Consider the following 19,522-nt stretch of genomic DNA (forward strand, 5'->3'; position numbering starts at 1 on the left):
GTGTGTGTGTGTGTGTGTGTGTGTGTGTGTGCTTGTACACGTGTTTATTTTGCCAGCTCGGTCAATCTATTACCTACCAGGTGGTGCCCAAGTCTGAGGATTCCCCCATGTGTCTCTGGGCCCATCGGTCTGTTGGTGGGTTGCTCAGCTGTCCCTGCACGTGCAGGCGATGTGGGGGCCTGTGTGTGTGTGTCGAGTGCCTTTCTGGGTGTGAGTGCATGAGTGTCTCGACTTTTGTCGCCTGTCAGCCTCTGTAACACCCTATTCCCTAGCTGGCCCCTCAAGCTCTCTGAGGGGAAGCTGCCTGTTCTGTTCTCATCACAGCTGCACTGGGGACCTTGGGGAGACTCGGGCAGCTCTCGGGAGGGGCATTTCTGATGCTGTTTGTTGGTGTAAATTTGCACTTAACTTCACTTTCATTATCCACACATTCACTCCCGCTGCTGTAGGGTCAGATTGTTGGCCCAAAAGCCAGTCATGGGTGGATTCTGGCCTCTCACTGATCTCTGGCTGCGGTTTCACACTCCAGGCTTTGTCAGCATCCCATAAAGCCACCAGGGGCTCGTTCAGCACTGCGGGTTTTGGAAGCTATTTTCCCCGTCCCCTTTTGGGTGTCAGGATATTCACCTGCCTGCCTCCTGAGCCCTGAACTGTGCTTCTAGTCTAGGTCTCCAGGTATCAGGGACACAATGAGGAGCAGCACAGTGCTCTGTAGGAGAGGCTGTACCCATTTCACAAAGACCCAAAGTCCCAGTGGTTAGGGCCCTCACAGAGGACTAACCTGGGATTGGAGCCCAGCTCTTTCCACCTGAATGGAAAGGTAGAGGAGAATGGGGAGGTAGCTCAGCCCTCTCTCCTGGGTCTGTAGGTTTTGGGAAAAGCCAGGTTTGCAGCCTCTCCTCCATTTGCCACAGTTGTGTCTGTGTGAGAGACACCTATGCACAGCTCACCTGGATCCCTCAGCACCTTCCTGATGACAGGTCCCTCAGAGTGGAAGGTGTGTTCCACTCTTCCTCCTCCTCCTCCTCTTTTATGGGGTAGTTAATGGTTTACAGTATAGCTGATGACAAGTGGGTACAATTTTCCATGGTAGGTGTCTGCAAAACACTCTCACCCCCAAGTTAAGTCTTTTCCACTATCATGTACCAGGACGCCAAAGCCTTCCCACAGCTTGGCCTCCTCCCTCCCCTCCCTCCCTTCATTCCCCAAAATTCTTTGCTTTGATGCAACACACCAGATTTTCCTTTCTCTGTTCTTCTTTTTTCCTTCCTTTCTTCTCCTTCTCTTTTTTCTCTTTATCCTCCTCCTCCTTTTTATTGCTACCAGTGTTATTGCTGGGATTTGGTGCTTATACAATAAATACACCACTCCTGGCAGCTTGCTCTTACCCTCTATCTCTCTTTCTTTCTAACCCCCTCCACCATTTTTTTCAGAGATAAATTGAGAGAGGAAGGGGAGGTAGAAATGAAGAGAGAAAGATGAGCATCTGCAGCACTGCTTCACTTGTAAAGCTAACCCCCTTGCAGGTAGGGACTGGGGGCTTGAAACTGTGTTCTTGAGCATGTTACATGTATTCTCTGTCAGGAGTGCCACTGCCCTCTCCATGCATGACTTCTGTGTCTAGGGTTTGGCCAGGCTCAGAGAAGGCAGACATGGGTCTCACAGACTGGCTGTGGAGGCCAGGTGTTGACTTATGGAGAGCCTAGATCTCTATCCTCATCTACTCTACTCCCACTTTTTGGTTCCTTTTTATTAATTTTTTTCCCTCCTCCAGGGTTATTGCTGGGCTTGGTGCCTGCACCATGAATCCACCGCTCCTGGAGGCCATTTTTTCCCCCTTTTGTTGCCCTTGTTGTAGCCTCGTTGTGGTTATCATTATTGCCCTTGTTGACGCAATTTGTTGTTGGATAGGACAGAGAGAAATGGAGAGAGGAGGGGAAGACAGAGAAGGGGAGAGAAAGATAGACACCTGCAGACCTGCTTCACCGCCTGTGAAGCGACTCCCCTGCAGGTGGGGAGCCGGGGGCTCGAACCGGGATCCTTACGCTGGTCCCTGCGCTTTTCGCCACATGCGCTTAACCCACTGCGCCACCGCCCGACTCCCTTTATTAAATTTTTTATCCTACATTATATCTTACTGCCTTCAGACACCAAGTTGCAGGAGTGACTATGGTTCCACCCTGAATTCCCTGGGTAGATGATCTCACCAGTGTGTCCCTAAGTCTCACCTCTCCAGAGCCTCACCCAGCTAGGAAACTATAAAAACAGGCTGGGGGTACAGATCGACGAGCCAATGCCTGTGTCCAGCAGAAAAGCAATTACAGAATTCAGAACTCCCACCTTCTGTACCCCAGAAAGAATTTTGGTCCATACTCCCAGAGGGATAAACAATAGGGAAATTTGCGATGGAGGGGATGGGACACAGAACTCTGGCGGTGAGAACTGTATGGAATTACATCCCTATTACAGTTATACCCCTTAAAAGTTTTCAAATCAATAATAAATCACTAATAAAAATAAAACAAAGAAATTCTGGAAGGGAGGAATGGGGGAAGGAAATAAGGGAGCGAAGAAGGGAGACTGGCAAGACAGGGTGTGCCAGATGTGCAGCTCCATTCACTGCCAGTGCCTCTGAAGCTGTGCCTGGGAGGAGGTGGCAGAGTGGGTCCTGGATCACGTGCAAAGAGGGAACTTGATTTTTTTTAAATTATAAAAAGGAAACACTGACAAAACCATAGGATAAGAGGGGTACAACTCCACACAATTCCCACCACCAGAATTCCGTATCCCATTTCCTCCCGATATCTTTCCTATTCTTTATCCCTCTGGGAGTATGGACCCAAGGTCATTGTGGGATGCAGAAGGTGGAAGGTCTGGCTTCTGTAATTGCTTCCCTGCTGAACATGGACATTGACAGGTCAATCCATACTCCCAGCCTGTCTCTCTCTTTCCCCAGTGGGGAAGGGATTTGGGGAATCAGAGCTCCAGGACACACTGGTGGGGCTGTCTGTACCGGGAAGTCTGGTTGGCATCATGCTGGCATCTGAAACCTGGTGGCTGAGAAGTGAGTTAACATATAAAGCCAAACAAGTTGTTGACTAATCATGAACCTAAAGGCTGGAGTGGTGCAGATAAAGAGTTTTTGGGGGTCTCCATTCTGTAGATAGCTAGTAGTCATATTTTAATTATATTCCAAAGGGCCTGTGGCTATACAAGTTTGTTTTTTTCCCCTGAGCCTGAAATCTGATATGCAGGTGGATCCTAGTTATTGTCTGGGGAGACGATTTCATGGCTGGAAAAAGGACCAGAAAGCTGGATCTGGGAAGAGAGAAGCTCCCAAATATGGGAAAGGTGTATAAATATTGTTGTTGTTTTTTTAAGATAGTGAAAAAAAGAGAGTGAAAGAGACCTTAGTTTCCTTCTATGTAGTAAGACCAACTCTGGGTTGTGCACATGGCAAAGCAGTGCACCATCCAAGTGGGCTATTTCACTGCCCAAATGAATAACCTGGAAACCCACTGCCACCCGGATGCAGCTCAGAGAGTTTTGTTTGCTTGGTGTGAGGCTCTTAGCTTGTACAGCCAGGACTGAGGACCGTCCAACAGGGCTGCACCATGATGCAGCCACAGCCCATTGTGGGTCAAGTGGGGAATGAACTACAGGTGAGCGTTCACAGAGCTCGACACTTCTTCCCCTGGAAAGTTAGGACTTCCCTGTGTTGGGAGTTGGGAGGTAGCACAGTGGGTTAAGTGCAGGTAGCACAAAGTGCAAGGACTGGTGTAAGGATCCCGGTTTGAGCCCTCGGCTTCCCACCTGCAGGGGAGAGTGAAGCAGGTCTGCAGGTGTCTCTCTGTCTCTTTCCCTCTCTATCCCCCACCCTTCTCAAATTCTCTCTCTGTCTCTATTCAGAATAAATAAGTAAAAATATTTTTTAAAAAGGACTTCCCTGTGTTATAGTAACTAGAACTAAAGGGATCAAAAAGAAAAGAGAAAGGAAGAGGGAGAAGAAAAAAAAAGAAAGAAAGACAGACTTAAAACTCAAGGGTGGGAAGCAGGTAGGATGAGAAAGGCTGCAAGGTGGAAGACCTCAGTCATTCTTTGGACAGTGCTCTCCTCACATGCCTGCCTGGGCCTGCTTACCACTGTCTATCTGCTTTCTTTGCTGTCAGCCACATGTGAACTCACAAGGTGACATGTTAATGGCTAGGAGTCACATACTCCATGCAGACTGCCTCTCAGATCCCACCCCCAGCTCACCACCACCACCTTCTTGCAAGAGCCACTCTTCCAAGAGATACAGTGTGACTCAGCAGAAGCTGTCTGCAGTGAGGATGGCTTTTTGTCCACTGCCAACATTTCTCCAGGTCAGGCCTTGTGCTAGGCTCAGGAACTAGGTAAAGGAGGCATCCCTTCACAGCCTCTTTGGGAAATGGCTGAACAGGGTCTTGGGAAAGGAACAGAAGTTTGTCAAGTGGAGAGGAGGGGCAGGGTTAGCAGGAAGTTGCTGGGAGTCTATCTCAGGTGTCAGGCACTAAGACCAGAGAAAGAGAAGGAACAATGGTCTGGCTGAAGTGTGTGAGATTTGATCCCTGGTGTTGTGTATACCATAGTGATGCAATGGTTTCCTCTCTCTTTTTCTTTTACCTCTTTCCCTGCATTCTCTCTCCATTATTATTTAATAAAATCAAGAGAGAGAGAGGACCGTCGTAGTCTAGTGGTCATAAAAAATGACTTTCATGCCTGATCCTAAATACCCAGATTCAATCCCCAGCACTACCATAAGCCAGAGCTGAACAGTGCTTTGGTTAATAATAATAATAAATAAATAAATAAATAAATAAATAAATAAACAAAGAAGACAAAGGACCTACTGGGATTCTCAGGTAGGGAGATGAAACACACTGAGGCTTTCAAATAGGGCAAAGTGTTTATTATGTCCCCAGCACATTTGTATCCAAACCCTGGGCCTGGAACACTGTGGGGTTTTGCTTTTATACGGTTATCTTTTCTTTTCTCATAGCAAGCCATAGCAACAAGATTAAAAAGTCAGTTTTCCTTTCTACAGGAAGGTAGCACACTTTGTTTTATTTATCGGCTGGGGTTGCTAACTGACCCTTCCAGCACAAGGGCTAGAGGATTCACTGGCAGCTCACCAAGGTCAAGTTGATTACTTTTAGCAGAAAAATCTCATCTGTGCTGAGGAGAGGGGGAAGGTTGCCTCTAACTGCTTCTTCTTATTCAGTTTGAGAATTACTCTTTAGCTTCTATCTTGGGAAGTTAACCCTGGCTTGCCTCAGACCCTCTCAGTTCCTTATGTCTGAATACAGGAGAATGCCAGGCAAGCTATACCTGCTAAGTAGAGCTCCATGTGGCTGGGTTTGGATTTGAGGAGCCTCACACTTCCTCTTTCTGCAGCCTCCAAAGAGGAAGCAGCAACCCCTCAGCCTCTTCAAGTTTGTGTCCCTTTAGTGAATGTCTGACTGACCACATAGAACACAGGGGGGTGACAGATCTGCTGCCACAAAGAAAAGTCTGAAAGAGCAGGAGGAGGAGACTGGGGGCAGAGTATGGACTAGCTGAACCGTATCTGTACCTGTTAGGAAAGGTATTTTTGGGAGTTGGGCGGTAGCGCAGCGGGTTAAGCGTACATGGCGCAAAGCGCAAGAACCAGATCCTGGTTCGAGCCCTGGCTCCCCACCTGCAGGGGAGTCCCTTCACAGGCGCTCTAAGCAGGTCTGCAGGTGTCTATCTTTCTCTCCCCCTCTCTGTCTTCCCCTCCTCTCTCCATTTCTCTCTGTCCTATCCAACAACAAATACATCAATAACTACAACAATAAAATAAGAGCAACAAAAGGGAATAAATAAAAAATAATAATAGTAGATAAAATCTTTAAAAAAAAAAGAAAAGAAAAGGTATTCTCTTTCAGTATTTTTCAGGTATTTCTCACCTGGCCATGTGGAAATGGACATTGGTTCTAGAATACTTCCTTAACCAGCAGGTGGAGTCTATACAGTCTGTATTTTTGGCTTATTGTCAAAAGAGATAACTGTTTCTCTTCTTTCAAGTTCAGTTTCTTTTCTTTTCTTTTCTCCTCTTTTCTTTTCCTAACTGTGTATCAGTGACTCCTAGACATGCCATGACTTTCTGTATTTCAAACTACAAGGGGGGAGTGATGGCTCTCCTCTAAGATGCAGGATTGGGTGGGCACTGGCCTAAGGCCATGAAGGGCCTTGTCTGCTGCTGAGCTCCGCCTTCTTTTCCCAGGAGACTGGCAGAGTCATCATGTCTTCATGAATCCTTCTGGAGACATTCTGGACAAAGCAATACATGTACAGACTCTTTCTCCCCTTCCTTTTCTTTTTGCCCTTTCTTCTTTCCTCCCTTCCTACCATGGCACTGCTCAGCTCAGGCTTAAGGTGGTGATGTGGATTGAACCTGGGACCTCAGAGCCTCAGGAAATTGTTTTTTGCATAATTATTATGCCATCTTCCCAGCCCCATCCTACTTTTTCTTTTTGTCTCCAAGATTATTACTGGGGCTCAGTGCCTGCACTATGAATCCATTGCTCCTGGAGGCCATCCCCCCTTTTTCGTTGCCCTTGTTGTTTATCATTGTTGTTGGATAGGACAGAGAGAAATCGAAAGAGGAGGGGAAGACAGAGAGGGGGAGAGAAAGACAGACACCTGCAGACCTGCTTTACCGCTTGTGAAGCGACCCCCACTGGAGGTGGGGAGCCGGGGGCTCAAATCAGGATCACTTCGGCAGTCCTTACGCTTTGGACCATGTGTGCTTAACCCGCTGTGCTACAGCCTGCCCTGCCCCACTTTTTTCCATAAGGAATTCTCTGATATAGTGACATTAAAAAACACACTTAAGTGTGTACGCTTTATACAAAACATCCTTTTATTAATGTTTTCATATTTATCTATCTATCTATTTATTTATTTATTTATTTAATAGGAGTGGTATAGAAAAAGGAGACACCAGAGCACTGCTCAGCTCTGGCTTTTGGTGGTGCTGGGGATTGAACCTGGAACCTCAGAGTATGCAAAGCATTCTTGAGAGCTTGTTTGGAGATTCTCCTATCACCCAGGAGATTCCAAGAGATTGAGGAACTTCAGGTAAAAAACTTCAGTCATCTCCATCACTAAGAAAATTACAAGAGTTAAAAAGCAAAGAAAAGGGAGTCGGAGGTAGCTCAGTGGGTTAAGGCATGTGGAGCGAAGCACAAGGACTGGTGAAGTGATCCTGATTCGAGCCCCCGGCTCCCCACCTTCAGGGGGGTTGCTTCACAAGCGGTAAAGCAGGTCTGCAGGTGTCTGTCTTTCTCTCCCTCTCTCAGTCTTCCCCTCCTCTTTCAATTTCTCTCTGTCCTATCCAAGAACAACAATGATAAACAACAAGGGCAATAAAAAAGGGGGGATGGCCTCCAGGAGCAAGGATCCCAGTTCAAGCCCCCACTCCCCACCTGCAGGGGAATCCCCTTACGGGCAGTGAAGCAGGTCTGCAGGTGTCTGTCTTTCTCTCCCCCTTTCTGTCTCCCCCCCCCTCCATTTCTCTCTGCCCTATCCAACAACAATGACAGTAATAACTACAACAACAATGAAAAACAACAAGGGCAACAAAAGGGAAAATAAATAAATATTTAAATAAAAAGAAAAGAAAATTGCAAGAGCTTTAGTGTCAGCAACTGGGGTCAGAGAATAAATATATAGATTTATGTCATAGATAGAAAGTCATTAGATTTTTTTTTAACGGAAGAAGGGTGGTGGTGCAGCTGGTAGAGCACTCATATTTCTTTTTTTTTTTAATATTTATTTTATTTATTTATTCCCTTTTGTTGCCCTTGTTGTTTTATTGTTGTAGTTATTATTGTTGTTGTCGTTGTTGGATAGGACAGAGAGAAATGGAGAGAGGAGGGGAAGACAGAGAGGAGGAGAGAAAGATAGACACCTGCAGACCTGCTTCACCACCTGTGAAGCAACTCCCCTTGCAGGTGGGGAGCCGGGGTTCGAACCGGGATCCTTATGCCAGTCCTTGTGCTTTGCGCCACCTGCGCTTAACCCGCTGCGCTACAGCCCGACTCCCGCACTCATATTTCAATGCATAAGGACCTGGGTTCAAGTCCCTGGTTCCCACTTACAGTGGGGAAACTTCAGGAGTGGTGAAGCAGTGCTGCAGGTCTCTCACTTTATCTCCCCTTTCCTCCAAATTTCTCTCTGTCTCTACCCAGAATAAAAAATCTGGTTATGTTAAGCATTAATAAAGAAGTGTGTATGTTACTATATCACACATTTTGTTTTATAAAAATACTTTGATAACTATTTTTTAATTTAAAAAAATATTCTTTGTTGGGGCAGTAGTGCAGCAGGTTAAGCGCACGTCGTACAAAGCACAAGGACCAGCTCAAGGATCCCGGTTCCAGCCCCCGGCTCCCCACCTGCAGGGGGTTCGCTTCACAGGCAGTGAAGCAGGTCTGCAGGTGTCTATCTTTCTCTCCCCCTCTCTGTCTTCCCCTCCTCTCTCCATTTCTCTCAGTCCTATCCAACAATGACGACATCAACGAACAACATCAACAACAACAATAATAACCACAACAAGGCTACAACAACAAGGGCAACAAATGGGGGGAAAATGGCCTCCAGGAGCAGTGGATTCATGGTGCAGGCACTGAGCCCAGCAATAACCCTGGAGGCAAAAAAAAAAATAGGAAAGGATTATTTTATAAAAACAAAAAAGATTCCATAGCATATGTACACCACAGATTGCTTATCCACCCACCCTCCACTGATGGATAATTGGATTATTTTTACCTTCTCACTATTGTGAATATAGTGCTATAGCATAAAAATATCTCTTTGACAACAAGGGCAACAAAAGGGAAAATAAATAAATAAATATAAAAAATTAAATATATATATCTTTGGGGAGTCGGGTGGTAGCGCAACAGGTTAAGCGCACGTGGTGCGAAGCACCAGGACTAGCATAAAGATCCCGGTTGGAGCCCCTGGCTCCCCACCTGCAGGGGCGTCGCTTCCCAGGCGGTGAAGCAGGTCTGCAGGTGTCTTTCTCCCCCCTTCTCTGTCTTTCCCTTCTCTCTCCATTTCTCTCTGTTCTATCTAACACTGGTGACATCAATAACAACAACAATAATAACTACAATTTAAAAAAACAAGGGCAACAAAAGGAAAAATAAATAAATTAATTAAAAATATATATCTCCTTGAGACCCTACTTCCAATACTTTGGAGTAAATATCCAGGGATGGGACTGCTAAATTCTATGATGATCCCATACTTTTAATATATATATATATATATATATATATTAAAATATTTATTTATTTATTCCCTTTTGTTGCCCTTGTTTTATTGTTGTAGTTATTATTGTTGTTGGTGTTGGACAGGACAGAGAGAAATGGAGACAGGCAGGGAAGACAGAGAGGGGAGAGAATGAGACACCAGCAGACTCCCTGCAGGTGGGGAGCCGGGGGCTCGAACCGGGATCCTTACACGGGTGCTTGCACTTTACCTGCTGCGCTGCCGCCCGACTCCCGATGATCCCATACTTAACCTTTAAAGAAACATTTACTTATTTTTATGCATTAAAAAAAATACTCTGGGATGAAAAGCATGTCAGACTTCCTTGGACTCACTTTATTGTGCATGCCCATCTTGGCCACTAGATGGCTGCCCCATTCGAAAGGCCCCTCCCCAATGTCCGAAATGCATTCAGTCCCCGAGGAGCAGCTAGTGCCCCCGTACTTCCATCTGTTGGAGCCAAAACGATGTAGAAAATACTCCCGAGAGTCGGGCGATAGCGCAGCAGGTTGAGTGCAAGTGGTGCAAAGCGCAAGGACCGGAGTAAGGATCCAGGTTCGAGCCCCCGGCTCCCCACCTGCAGGGGGTTCGTTTCACAGGAGGTGAAGCAGGTCTGCAGGTGTCTATCTTTCTCTCCCCCTCTCTGTTTTGCCCTCTGCTCTCCATTTCTCTCTGTCCTAATAACGACGACAACTACAACAATGAAAAACAAGCGCAACAAAAAGAAAATAAATAAATATTTTTAAAAATCATAAAAAAGAAAGAGAGAGAGAGAGAGAGAGAGAAAGAAAGATAGAAAGAAAGTACTCCCAAAGGAACTCAGCTTAGAGGGAGGCTTGAGCCTGAGAATGACTATTCCTTGGCGGCCCAACTCCTGCGCTGCCCGTTTTCTAGGGTGTGTGGGCTGGGACAAGGTAACGTTTCTTGGTCCCAGCCTCTATCTACATCGTCGGCTCTAAGTCCATCTTGAAACGTACAGTCTGGCCTTTAGCACCCACAGTGTGTGACACACATTAGGCACTTGACTGCGGTTGCAAGCGAAAACCCTGTTGAGCAACCCTGCATTGGAGATTTCTGGCGAAGGTTGCAGGGGAAAGATCCTCTGCCGTGCATTTTCTCTCCCCCTCCAGCTGGCGGGGCACTGCAGTCCGAACCCCAGTTCAGACGCCGCGTCCTGGCTCCTGAGGACCATGTGGACATGGCCCACAGCAGACATCAGGGGAGCCGGTGGGTCCACGAGCGCCCAGCCGCACGGGGCACTGACAGTGAGCCCTCCTCTCCGACAGGCGGCGCTGGTCCAAATAGACTTGAAGGCGGCGCTCGGGCCGGGCTCCTCTCGGCGGCGGCGCACGGCCATCCGACCGACCGTACGCGGGGCTGGGACGCGGCGCGGCGGCGGCGGCAGCGGCGGCTCCGTGTCGCCCAAGCCCAAGCGCGCAGGCCCGTCCCGGCTGTCGCGGGGCGGGCGGGACGGGCGGCGCCATGTGGTTCATGTACGTGCTGAGTTGGCTGTCGCTCTTCATCCAGGTGGCCTTCATCACGCTGGCCGTCGGTGAGAGTGCGCGACCCTGCTCTGCTCGCCGGGGGTGGCCGCTCTGATTCTCCCGAGAGACCCGGGGGACGCCGGGCCGAGATCTCTGACGTGGCATATCCCCGCTCCCTGACCTCTGACCTCCGACCCCGCAGCCCCGCCACTGCCGGGAGAGGCCGGCGGCCTGAGCGCTGCACCCAGCCTGGGGCCTCGACTGTCTTTCTCCCCCACCCGGCCCGAGACCGCCGCCCTTTCGCCTCCGGCCCTTCATAACTTCCCGCGTGCTGTGGTCACACACGTTTTCCTTTCTGGCTAAATGTGCCTGATCTCCCTGAAGAAGCGCGCCTCCTCCAGGGAGCCCTCCAGCGCCTGCACTCTGTAGAGCAGCGCTGGTCTCGCTGGCATGCGGTCACCAGGCCCGCCCCGACCCCTGCCCACCGCCCGCCCTTGCTGAAAGCTGGGTCAGGGAAGGAGCCGCAGCTGGCCCAATATTGGTGGGGGGCTCAGAAGAGGCTTCTTGATGAATGAATGAATGAATGAACGAATGAGTGAATGAGTGCACCTTGCCTGACCTGAGTTTACCATTGTGCCGAGGCACTCCCTGTCTTGGGAGCCTGACCTGAGCATTGCAGGCTTCCCTTTCACTTTCATGAACTCTGCCTTTACTTGCAAAGTTTTACATCCTTAGACTTGGGGTGGGGCTGGGGGAGTTGCAAGGGGCCTAACACGTGGGTGGTTGGGTTTGTTCCTTACCTTCTGGGGCCCTCGAAGGGTTTGCTTGAGCTTAGCCCCAGCTGCACGAGGGCCGAGGGCCGGCGAGGGTGGTGGGAGTGACCCAGAGTCATGTGCTCTCTGCTTGCCCCTCTCCCTTGGCCCCCCAGCCGCTGGACTCTATTACCTGGCAGAACTGATAGAAGAATACACAGTGGCCACCAGCAGGATCATAAAATACATGATCTGGGTAAGTGACAACTTCCTCCAGGATCTCCCTCATTTGTCCTGCTTCAGTTGGGGGAAGCTTGTCATGGATGAGACCTCTAGCCTACTGTTTCCCGAGAACACTAGGCCCTGTCCCTAGGTGGGCCCAGGTTCTTCTGGGCCCAGGCCTGCCCTGTCCTTCTCCAAGTGGCATCACTTCACTGCACACTCCACTGACAGGACCATGGCTTTGTCTTTGCTGGGTTGTGTCTCATTGTTGCTAGCTCCTGTACTGCTCATAGCACTTAGAGCACTTGACAACAATGTTTAACTTAATTTTTTCCTGGGGGGCGGTCATAATAATGAGCTTCTGGGACCTCAGTCATACAGGTCCTGTGCTCTGACATTGAAATGTCTTTCCAGGTCCCCAACAGAGAGAAAGGTCAAGTGTAATTTTTGAGTACTTAGTATACTTTATTTGTTCTGGATAGAGACAAAGGAATTGAGAGAGAGGGAGAGAGAGAGATACCTATATCACTGTTTCACTGCTTTTGAAGTTTCCCCTGTGCAGGTGGGGACTGGGATCTTGAACCCAGGTCCATGCACATTATAATGTGTGCATTTATCCAGCAGTGCCACCACCTGGCTCCAGTACACCTTTTTTTTTTTTTTTTTTTTTAGTTACCTTTATTTGTTGGGTAGAGACAGCCAAAAATTGAGAGGGAAGGGGGTAGTAGGGAGAGGGAGAGAGACAGAGAGACCCCTGCAGCCCTGCTTCACCACTCGCAAAGCTTTCCCTCTGCAGGTGGGGACCGGGGGCTTGGACCTCGGTCCTTGCGCACTGTAACGTGTGCATGCGCTCAGCCAGCTGCGTCCCCACCAACTCCCCAGTACACTCTTTCTAATTTCAAGTGACTTGTTATAAGATGGAGATGTCTTTCTTGGCCTAGACCTTGCTCTTCTCAGATCTTATGGAAGACTTCCTAGAGGCACAGTCCTTGCCATAAATGTCAAAGCTACAGAAGCAGCTGCTGGGGATAGCTGTTTAAAGAAAGGAAGGAAGAAAAGAAAGGCTTCAAGTGGGAATGAGGGCACATTTGGGCAGGAGGAGTCCAGTGCCTTTTAAGTCTCCTGGTGCCAACAGCCACTTCCATTTTGGGAATAGACAACAGACCATAGCTCTCAGCATTGGGTGAGGAGCAGACTCTGGGTGTGGGTTTAGAAACTAGACCTGCATTCAGGCAAGTGCTGTTTTGTTAAGTACTGGCAATGATAAGCCCTTCAGAACGGTGTTTTTCAGCCTCTGTTCATGATTCATCACAGGGTTGTATAAGCATCACTGTGGGTCATGGTCAGCATTTTCTCAAAAAAAAAAAAAAAAAGAATATAAAAGGATAGAATTAAAATTTGAACCTTGACCTTACATGTTTGTACGTGTTATGATTATTGTGTAAAACTTTTTTGGTGTGTGTCTGTGCACACACATGCAAGCATGCTGAGGGTAGTTGTCAAAAACTTTGAGAAATGGCCTTAAAAACAAAACAAAACAGGATGCCTACTTTGCTATATGCTCAGCTCAGGTTCAGTCCCCACCACCACATGGAGAGAGAGCACGGAGCTCCACTGCTATGGTTTCTCTCCCTCTCTGAATGAGTAACCCTGTCCAGGAGAGGTGAACTCATACATGTGTGAAACCTTGGCTTGGGCGTAAAAAAACAAACAGATGGGAACTGGAAGTCTGGTTGCGGAGGCCAGATTCTGAAGCATAGGGATTAGTGAGTCTGGGAAGACAGCCTGGAAGAGGCTTCCTTTACTGTGTGCCTCTGGTTGTTTCAGTTCTCCACAGCTGTGCTGATTGGCCTCTACGTTTTTGAACGCTTCCCCACCTTCATGATTGGCATGGGCCTCTTCACCAACCTCGTCTACTTTGGCCTCCTGCAGACCTTCCCCTTCATCATGCTGACCTCGCCAAATTTCATCCTGTCTTGCGGTGAGAGGGGACAGAGTTGGGGAGGCCGTGGCAGAGGTGGTTAGCTATGCCTTGCTTAGTTGGAGCACTGAGGAGGACATGGGGAAGAGATAAGCTCCCTAGGCCCTCTGGATCATTGGGAAGGTGGGAGCTCTCTCTCTTTCGAGGAACCCAGAGCAGACTTTGGCTCTTGTGACTAGAATTTGTTGGAATAATGGGGTGGGGGTGGGATACTCAGCAGGAAGGCTTTCCCTTGGAGGGAAATTTGAAGAAGAATTTGAGAAGAGAGAAGAGGTGACTGTCTGAGTAATTCTGATGCCTTAGCAACTGTTTGACTAGGAGAAGCCCAGGGTAGGCAGCTCCTTGTCCAGTCTTCTGGCCCAAAGCCATGATTAAGACTGGAGCCTTAGGCTCTGGGTCCCCCACAAACAGCTGCCTTGGGGCTGACAAATGTATTTGGAGGGCCTTGGTCTTCCTGCCTTTGCCCATCACTGGACCACTTTGCCCTAGTCTGGATGTAAGCCTCCTTCTTCTCCCTCCCTCCCTCCCTTCCCCCCTCCCTCCCTTCCCCTTACCAGACTATTGCTCAGCTGTGGCTTATGGTGGTGTGGGGGATTGAACCTAGGACCTTGGAGCCTCAGGCATGAAATCTGTTTGCACAACCATTATGCTGTCTCCTCTGCCTCTCTGTCTTTCAAAGGTGATGCTTAGGAGATTTGACTGTGCCTCAGTAGATTTGTGGAAAAGGTTCCGAAATGAGGTTGCCTTTTCTCCCATTAGCCATCACTGGTCTTCCTAGCCTTTGCTTAGAATATCAGCTGGGGCACCGGGTTAAGCGCACGTGGCGTGAAGTGCAAGGACTGGCCTAAGCATCTGGGTTTGAGGCCCCGGCTCCCCACCTTCAGGGGGGTTGCTTCACAAGCAGTGAAGCAGGTCTGCAGGTGTCTTTCTCTCTCTTTCTTTGTCTTCCCCTCCTCTCTCCATTTCTCTCTATCCTATGCAACAACAATACTACTGACAACAATAATGATAATAGCAATGATAAACAACAAGGGCAACAAAAAGGGGAAAAAATAGCTTCCAGGAGCAGTGGATTTGTGGTGCAGGAACCGAGCCCCAGCGATACCCCTGGAGCAAATATATATATATATATCAGCTGTAATTAGAGGTGGGGGTGGGGTTGTCGGAGCTACTTTTCTGTTTCTGTGGGAGAATCTGGGAGAAGATACTTGGAAGGTGTGAATTGCTTCTTCATTAGAGTTGTGGTATGACTTCACCCAAGAGTCTGTTCAGCAGGGGTTGGTATAGGGTGTCCTTCCCTGGGGTTCCCCTCTCTGCGTCTTCCCAGGTGGAAGGCCGTCTCCCAGCCCTCTCTACAGTAGCCCTCCTCCATCCCCCCCCCAAAAAAAAAAAAAAAAAAACCTTTGACACTTCTTCACCTGCCCTTCAGATGCTGGGGAGAGTTTTTCTGCAAGATCTTGGGGCATTAGGTGCCTTGCTATGTTCCGGCACCCTGAGCCCTGGGGGATGGTGGCAGGGCAGACCTCCCGTCCTTGCCTCAGTAGAGGAGAAAAGAGACATGGCAGTTGGCCATGAGATGTAGATGAGGGGTGTTTGGTTTAGGGGGTGTTTTTAAATATTTATTCCCTTTTGTTGCCCTTGTTGTTTTTTTATTGTTGTAGTTATTGTTGTTGTTGATGTCATTGTTGGATAGGACAGGGAGAAATGGAGAGAGGAGGGGAAGACAGAGAGGGGAAGAGAAAGATAGACACCTGCAGACCTGCTTCACCACTTGTGAAGTGACCCCCCCCCCACAGGTGGAGAGCCGGGGGCTTGAACTGGGATCCTTAGGCCGGTCCTTGTGCTTAAATGTGTGTTTAACCCGCTGCGCTACTGCCCAACTCGGTTTAGGAAGTGTTTTGCTCCAATGTCAGCCTTTCACCTTGACTTGGGTGCCTGTGCTCTCCCAGCATCTGTGAGACGTCTGCCTTTCCCTCCAGGAACTGGGTCGAGAACATATGAGTTCAGATCTAGGGCAAGAAGAGAAAGGACCCCTCACTTCAAACTTTTGAGGAACCCTAACTTTGTACCCACCGTGCCTAGGAGAGCAAGCCCTTTTGTTCCTGAAGAGTGCGAGCCTCTGTTCTGCCCTGTTTGGAGTCTGTGATCTGCACACTGTGACTTCCTTCACCTCCACTAAGGGAGAGCTGATCTCAGGACTCATGTCCATCAGAAATCAGGCTAACTCTCACGAGGCTTTGGACTGCATAACACTGGAGTCTCCTTTTTAGAGCACTCACAGTTTTATATGGCTTCTAATTTCACTCATCAGTGCCCTCTGCAGTACACCTCTCCCCCTCCACCTCATCCCCTCTTTTTCTCATTGTCACCAGTGTTATTACTGGGATTCGGTGCCTTCATGGTGTATCCACTGCTCCTGGTGGCCACTTTTTGCCTTTATTTTAAAAATTGTTTTATTTTTGTAGGACAGAGAGAAATTGAGGAGGAAGGGAGAGTTAGAGAGGGAAAGAGAGAGACACCTGTAACACTGATTCAGCACTCATGGAGTTTCCTCCCCTCAAATAGGGACTCGGGGCTTGAATCCGGTACAACTCCAGTTTTAACAGCTAGGAAGCTGGGTTCTAGAGGAAGCCAGTACTCAGCACCAAGCCATTCTCTGAGTTGGGTTTAAAGGCAGGACATTCAGGGCTCCCGCCTCTCAGGGCCATTTAGAGTGTTGAAAGTCCAGCTTTATGTTATTCCCCCCAAACTGACTCTCATTTTTTTCCACAGGGTTAGTGGTGGTGAATCACTACCTAGCATTTCAGTTTTTTGCAGAGGAATACTATCCTTTCTCAGAGGTAAGAATTGTTCAGTATTTGAAGCTCTTTACAGAGAAGGCTACCTAAAAAGGGTTCACATGACTTGCGTTGTAAACTCAGTTACAGTTTCAGGCAACCTGCTCAGGGATAACATGCGCCAAGCAGTTTATTGTAGGTAATTTTAGAAAGTAGTGTGGAGAAGTAAATATACATTTGGCTGATGTTGGGGGGCCATGACTCTTCCCCTGGGTGCTCTGGGTGCTCTTCCCCAACCAGTCACCCTGCAGCCGAGAAGGGACACGGGATGATCTTGTTTAACAGAGAGCCTGCAGGGGAGAGTGGGCTAAGTCCTGAAGCCTGGGTCACCCAGGGACTTGCCAAGACAGTCTCCTCTCAGACCTCTCCCCGGTCTGCTCCACTAGTTTGGAGCCCTAGGGAAGAAGTATGCGTTAGTCACTCTATCTGCCTCCTCCTGCTTATACAGGTCACCAGATTGAGGGATTTTGCCACGTTTAGTCATCTTTAGCTTCCACCTCGTCCCACTGAGTGATCTCCATCCCTGAGCATGTCCTGTCAGTCTCAGAACTAGGGTGGACCTTCTCTGCACCCTTGACCATTTCTCTAATCCTAGAGAAGTGCCTTGGCCACCTCTGGCCCACGTATGGTGCGTCTAGGGACACCCCCTCCTCAGTGTCTCTTGTTACAAATAGGTCCTGGCCTATTTCACCTTCTGTCTGTGGATAATCCCGTTTGCGTTCTTTGTGTCACTGTCGGCTGGGGAGAACGTCTTGCCTTCCACCATGCAGCAAGGAGGTGAGAAGGGACTCCTGGGGGTCACAGTGGGAAGGCATCATCAAGGCCAGGGGGAGCTTGAGCCCAGGCCTGTGAGGAAGACATTTGGGGTCTGGGTGAGCTGAGGTGTGTTCTGTTTCAGATACATACTCACTCATCTGTCTGCCTATGTCTCTACAGATGACGTGGTCTCCAATTACTTCACCAAAGGCAAGCGGGGCAAACGCTTAGGGATCCTGGTTGTCTTCTCCTTCATCAAAGAGGCAATTCTACCAAGTCGTCAGAAGATGTACTGACCCCTCTGGGGAAAGGATGCAGGAGTACCATCAGGGACTAAGAGCCTAAAAGGCGCCTTTTCCCAGCCCTGACCCTCCTTCCCTGGACTCTTCCCAGAGCCCCCATCCCACCATCTTGGGGGACTCAGCTTGACTCCCATCTGATGCTGCATAAGGCTGCAGCCTCAGGACACCAGGGAGAGTGGTAGAGCCTGAGCAGCCAGGGAGCCATGGTCTACCTGGCTGGGCGGAAGCTGAGCTCCCTGTGGCTTTCCCTGCCCCCGTCCTGGGTGGCTCAGGAGATCCTGGCTCAGCTGGGATGGCAGGGCAGGGCCAGAAAGTCAGAGAGCAGACAGTGACAAGTTCTTTGTGAAAGTGGTTATGGGGAGGGCCTGTGGCTTGGCACTTCCAGAAGAAAGAGTTTTTGCTGTTGAACTGTGATTTCTGTCCAAGTGCTGATTCCCATTTGAATAAAGATTCTAGGTGGCACAGTTTGCCTTAATGCCCTGAAAGTTCATCTGCCGTACCTCCTGCCGACTGACTGCCCTGGACTAGACTGACTGGCTGTTCTGTTCCAAGGACTCCTTGTCTGGGTCTGGGTCTGGATCTTGCCCTTCTGAAGGGACTTCTCTGGTGGCCCTTACCGGGTAGGAGCCAGAGTTGAATTGAGTCTGGTCAGGAGTGGGGGTGAAGGCAGCCTTTCTACTGCCCCTTCCTTTTCTCCCATTTCTTCTTTGCCCATAGCTCCACAACTTAAAGCTGAGGGTAGATAGTTGAAAACTGGGTCAGGTCGTCAAAAGAACATCTAAGTATTCTGTTTGTAAGGCTTCCCCCCAGGGGAAAGGAGTGGTTTCTGGCAGAATTGTATCTCAGCTCAAGGAAAAAAAAAAGTTGGCTTCTAGGCATCCTGAGCCATAGCCTGGCTTTGAAGTGGGACTGCTAGGCCAAGCCGTTTGTCACTATAAGGGCATGCAAGGGATGCTGTCTGCTCTTGGCTCCTGGGGAGCTGACCTCAGCCCTCGGAGGAGGAGGAGGCCTGTGTCCCAGGCACAGACTTTTGTTGACCTTGTGCTCCAACTACAGTGCCTTGAAAGTACCTCGCAGTACATACCAGAATGAAGCCCCCAGGAGAGCCATTACTGGTCATACCCTGTATCTCAGAGCGAGGCTGGCAGGTGTAGGGGCACTGCACACCACGGAAGACCACTGGGAAGAACTCTGTGCTCAAAAACCTTTCCTCCACATCCTGCCTTGAGTCCCAAGTAACTCTTTATTTCCTTGACTTTAGTATTTTCTGTTGTCTTAAATAAAACTGCCAGCCTTTTCCTCTTGCTGGGTAACACAGTACATTTTGGTCTTCTCTTGCTGGGAAGATCACCAGATCTTCTGTCCTATGCAGGCAACGGAGAGAGAGAGGGTTCTGGAGGAAGGGTGTTGTCACCCTCATTACCAGGCCAGCTCTTCCAGGGTTGCCTGTGTCCTTTCCATGTTAAACCCAGAGGACCCTTGTCCTATCTTACTGGAGCTCTACAGCATCAAGTCTCATTACTCCTCCCCGTGTCCCACACAGGCTTTTCCACTCACCCCGTGCACCGCGGGGCATCTCAGGGTTTCATCACAGGCTGCGTGAAGCACCCCAATTGGGCTGATAGCTTCGAGGACTCTGGTGAAGGGTTGGAGTCGCCCTCCACTTCTAACATTCCTCCTGTGCTTCTGAGCCACAATTCTGCCACCTCTAGGGTGCAACAGACAACTCCTGGCCCAAATGGCACTTGTTTTGCTGCCCCCTGCAAGCCTGTCCCTATTGTGTACCTAAGAGCCAGACCAAGACCTGCGTTCTAAGACTGCTTCCTCTTTTTACACCCCCCCCCCCCGCAACATTGTCTCTGAAACC

The 19,522-nt window shown here is 49.1% G+C and overlaps 1 protein-coding gene across 2 annotated transcripts; it reads left to right on the top strand.

Moving 5' to 3' along the window:
* The first annotated feature begins 10,504 nt into the window (after window positions 1–10,504).
* Window positions 10,505–18,122, top strand: TEX261 (testis expressed 261). Of its 2 annotated transcripts, none has more exons than XM_060187122.1 (6): window positions 10,505–10,814; window positions 11,734–11,813; window positions 13,607–13,760; window positions 16,533–16,600; window positions 17,272–17,374; window positions 17,534–18,122. In XM_060187122.1, exons 1-6 carry the CDS (start codon window positions 10,520–10,522, stop codon window positions 17,647–17,649), a joined length of 816 nt encoding a protein of 271 aa, XP_060043105.1. In that variant the 5' UTR covers window positions 10,505–10,519; the 3' UTR covers window positions 17,650–18,122. The 2 variants fall into 2 exon arrangements, with proteins under 2 accessions (XP_060043105.1, XP_007523733.1); XM_007523671.3 differs by having other exon boundaries at window positions 10,673–10,873.
* The last annotated feature ends 1,400 nt before the right edge of the window (window positions 18,123–19,522 follow it).

The sequence above is a fragment of the Erinaceus europaeus genome, chromosome 3, assembly GCF_950295315.1.
Source record: "Erinaceus europaeus chromosome 3, mEriEur2.1, whole genome shotgun sequence".
Classification (NCBI taxonomy): domain Eukaryota; kingdom Metazoa; phylum Chordata; class Mammalia; order Eulipotyphla; family Erinaceidae; genus Erinaceus; species Erinaceus europaeus.

What these genes read in the sequence shown, in the direction of transcription:
- TEX261 (XM_060187122.1), top strand. Translation starts at nt 10,520, where the DNA reads ATGGCCCACAGCAGACATCAGGGGAGCCGGTGGGTCCACGAGCGCCCA. An exon ending in AAATTTCATCCTGTCTTGCG is followed by an intron (nt 13,761 to 16,532) that starts GTGAGAGGGGAC and finishes TTTTTTCCACAG; the next exon opens with GGTTAGTGGTGGTGAATCAC. An exon ending in TTCCACCATGCAGCAAGGAG is followed by an intron (nt 17,375 to 17,533) that starts GTGAGAAGGGAC and finishes ATGTCTCTACAG; the next exon opens with ATGACGTGGTCTCCAATTAC.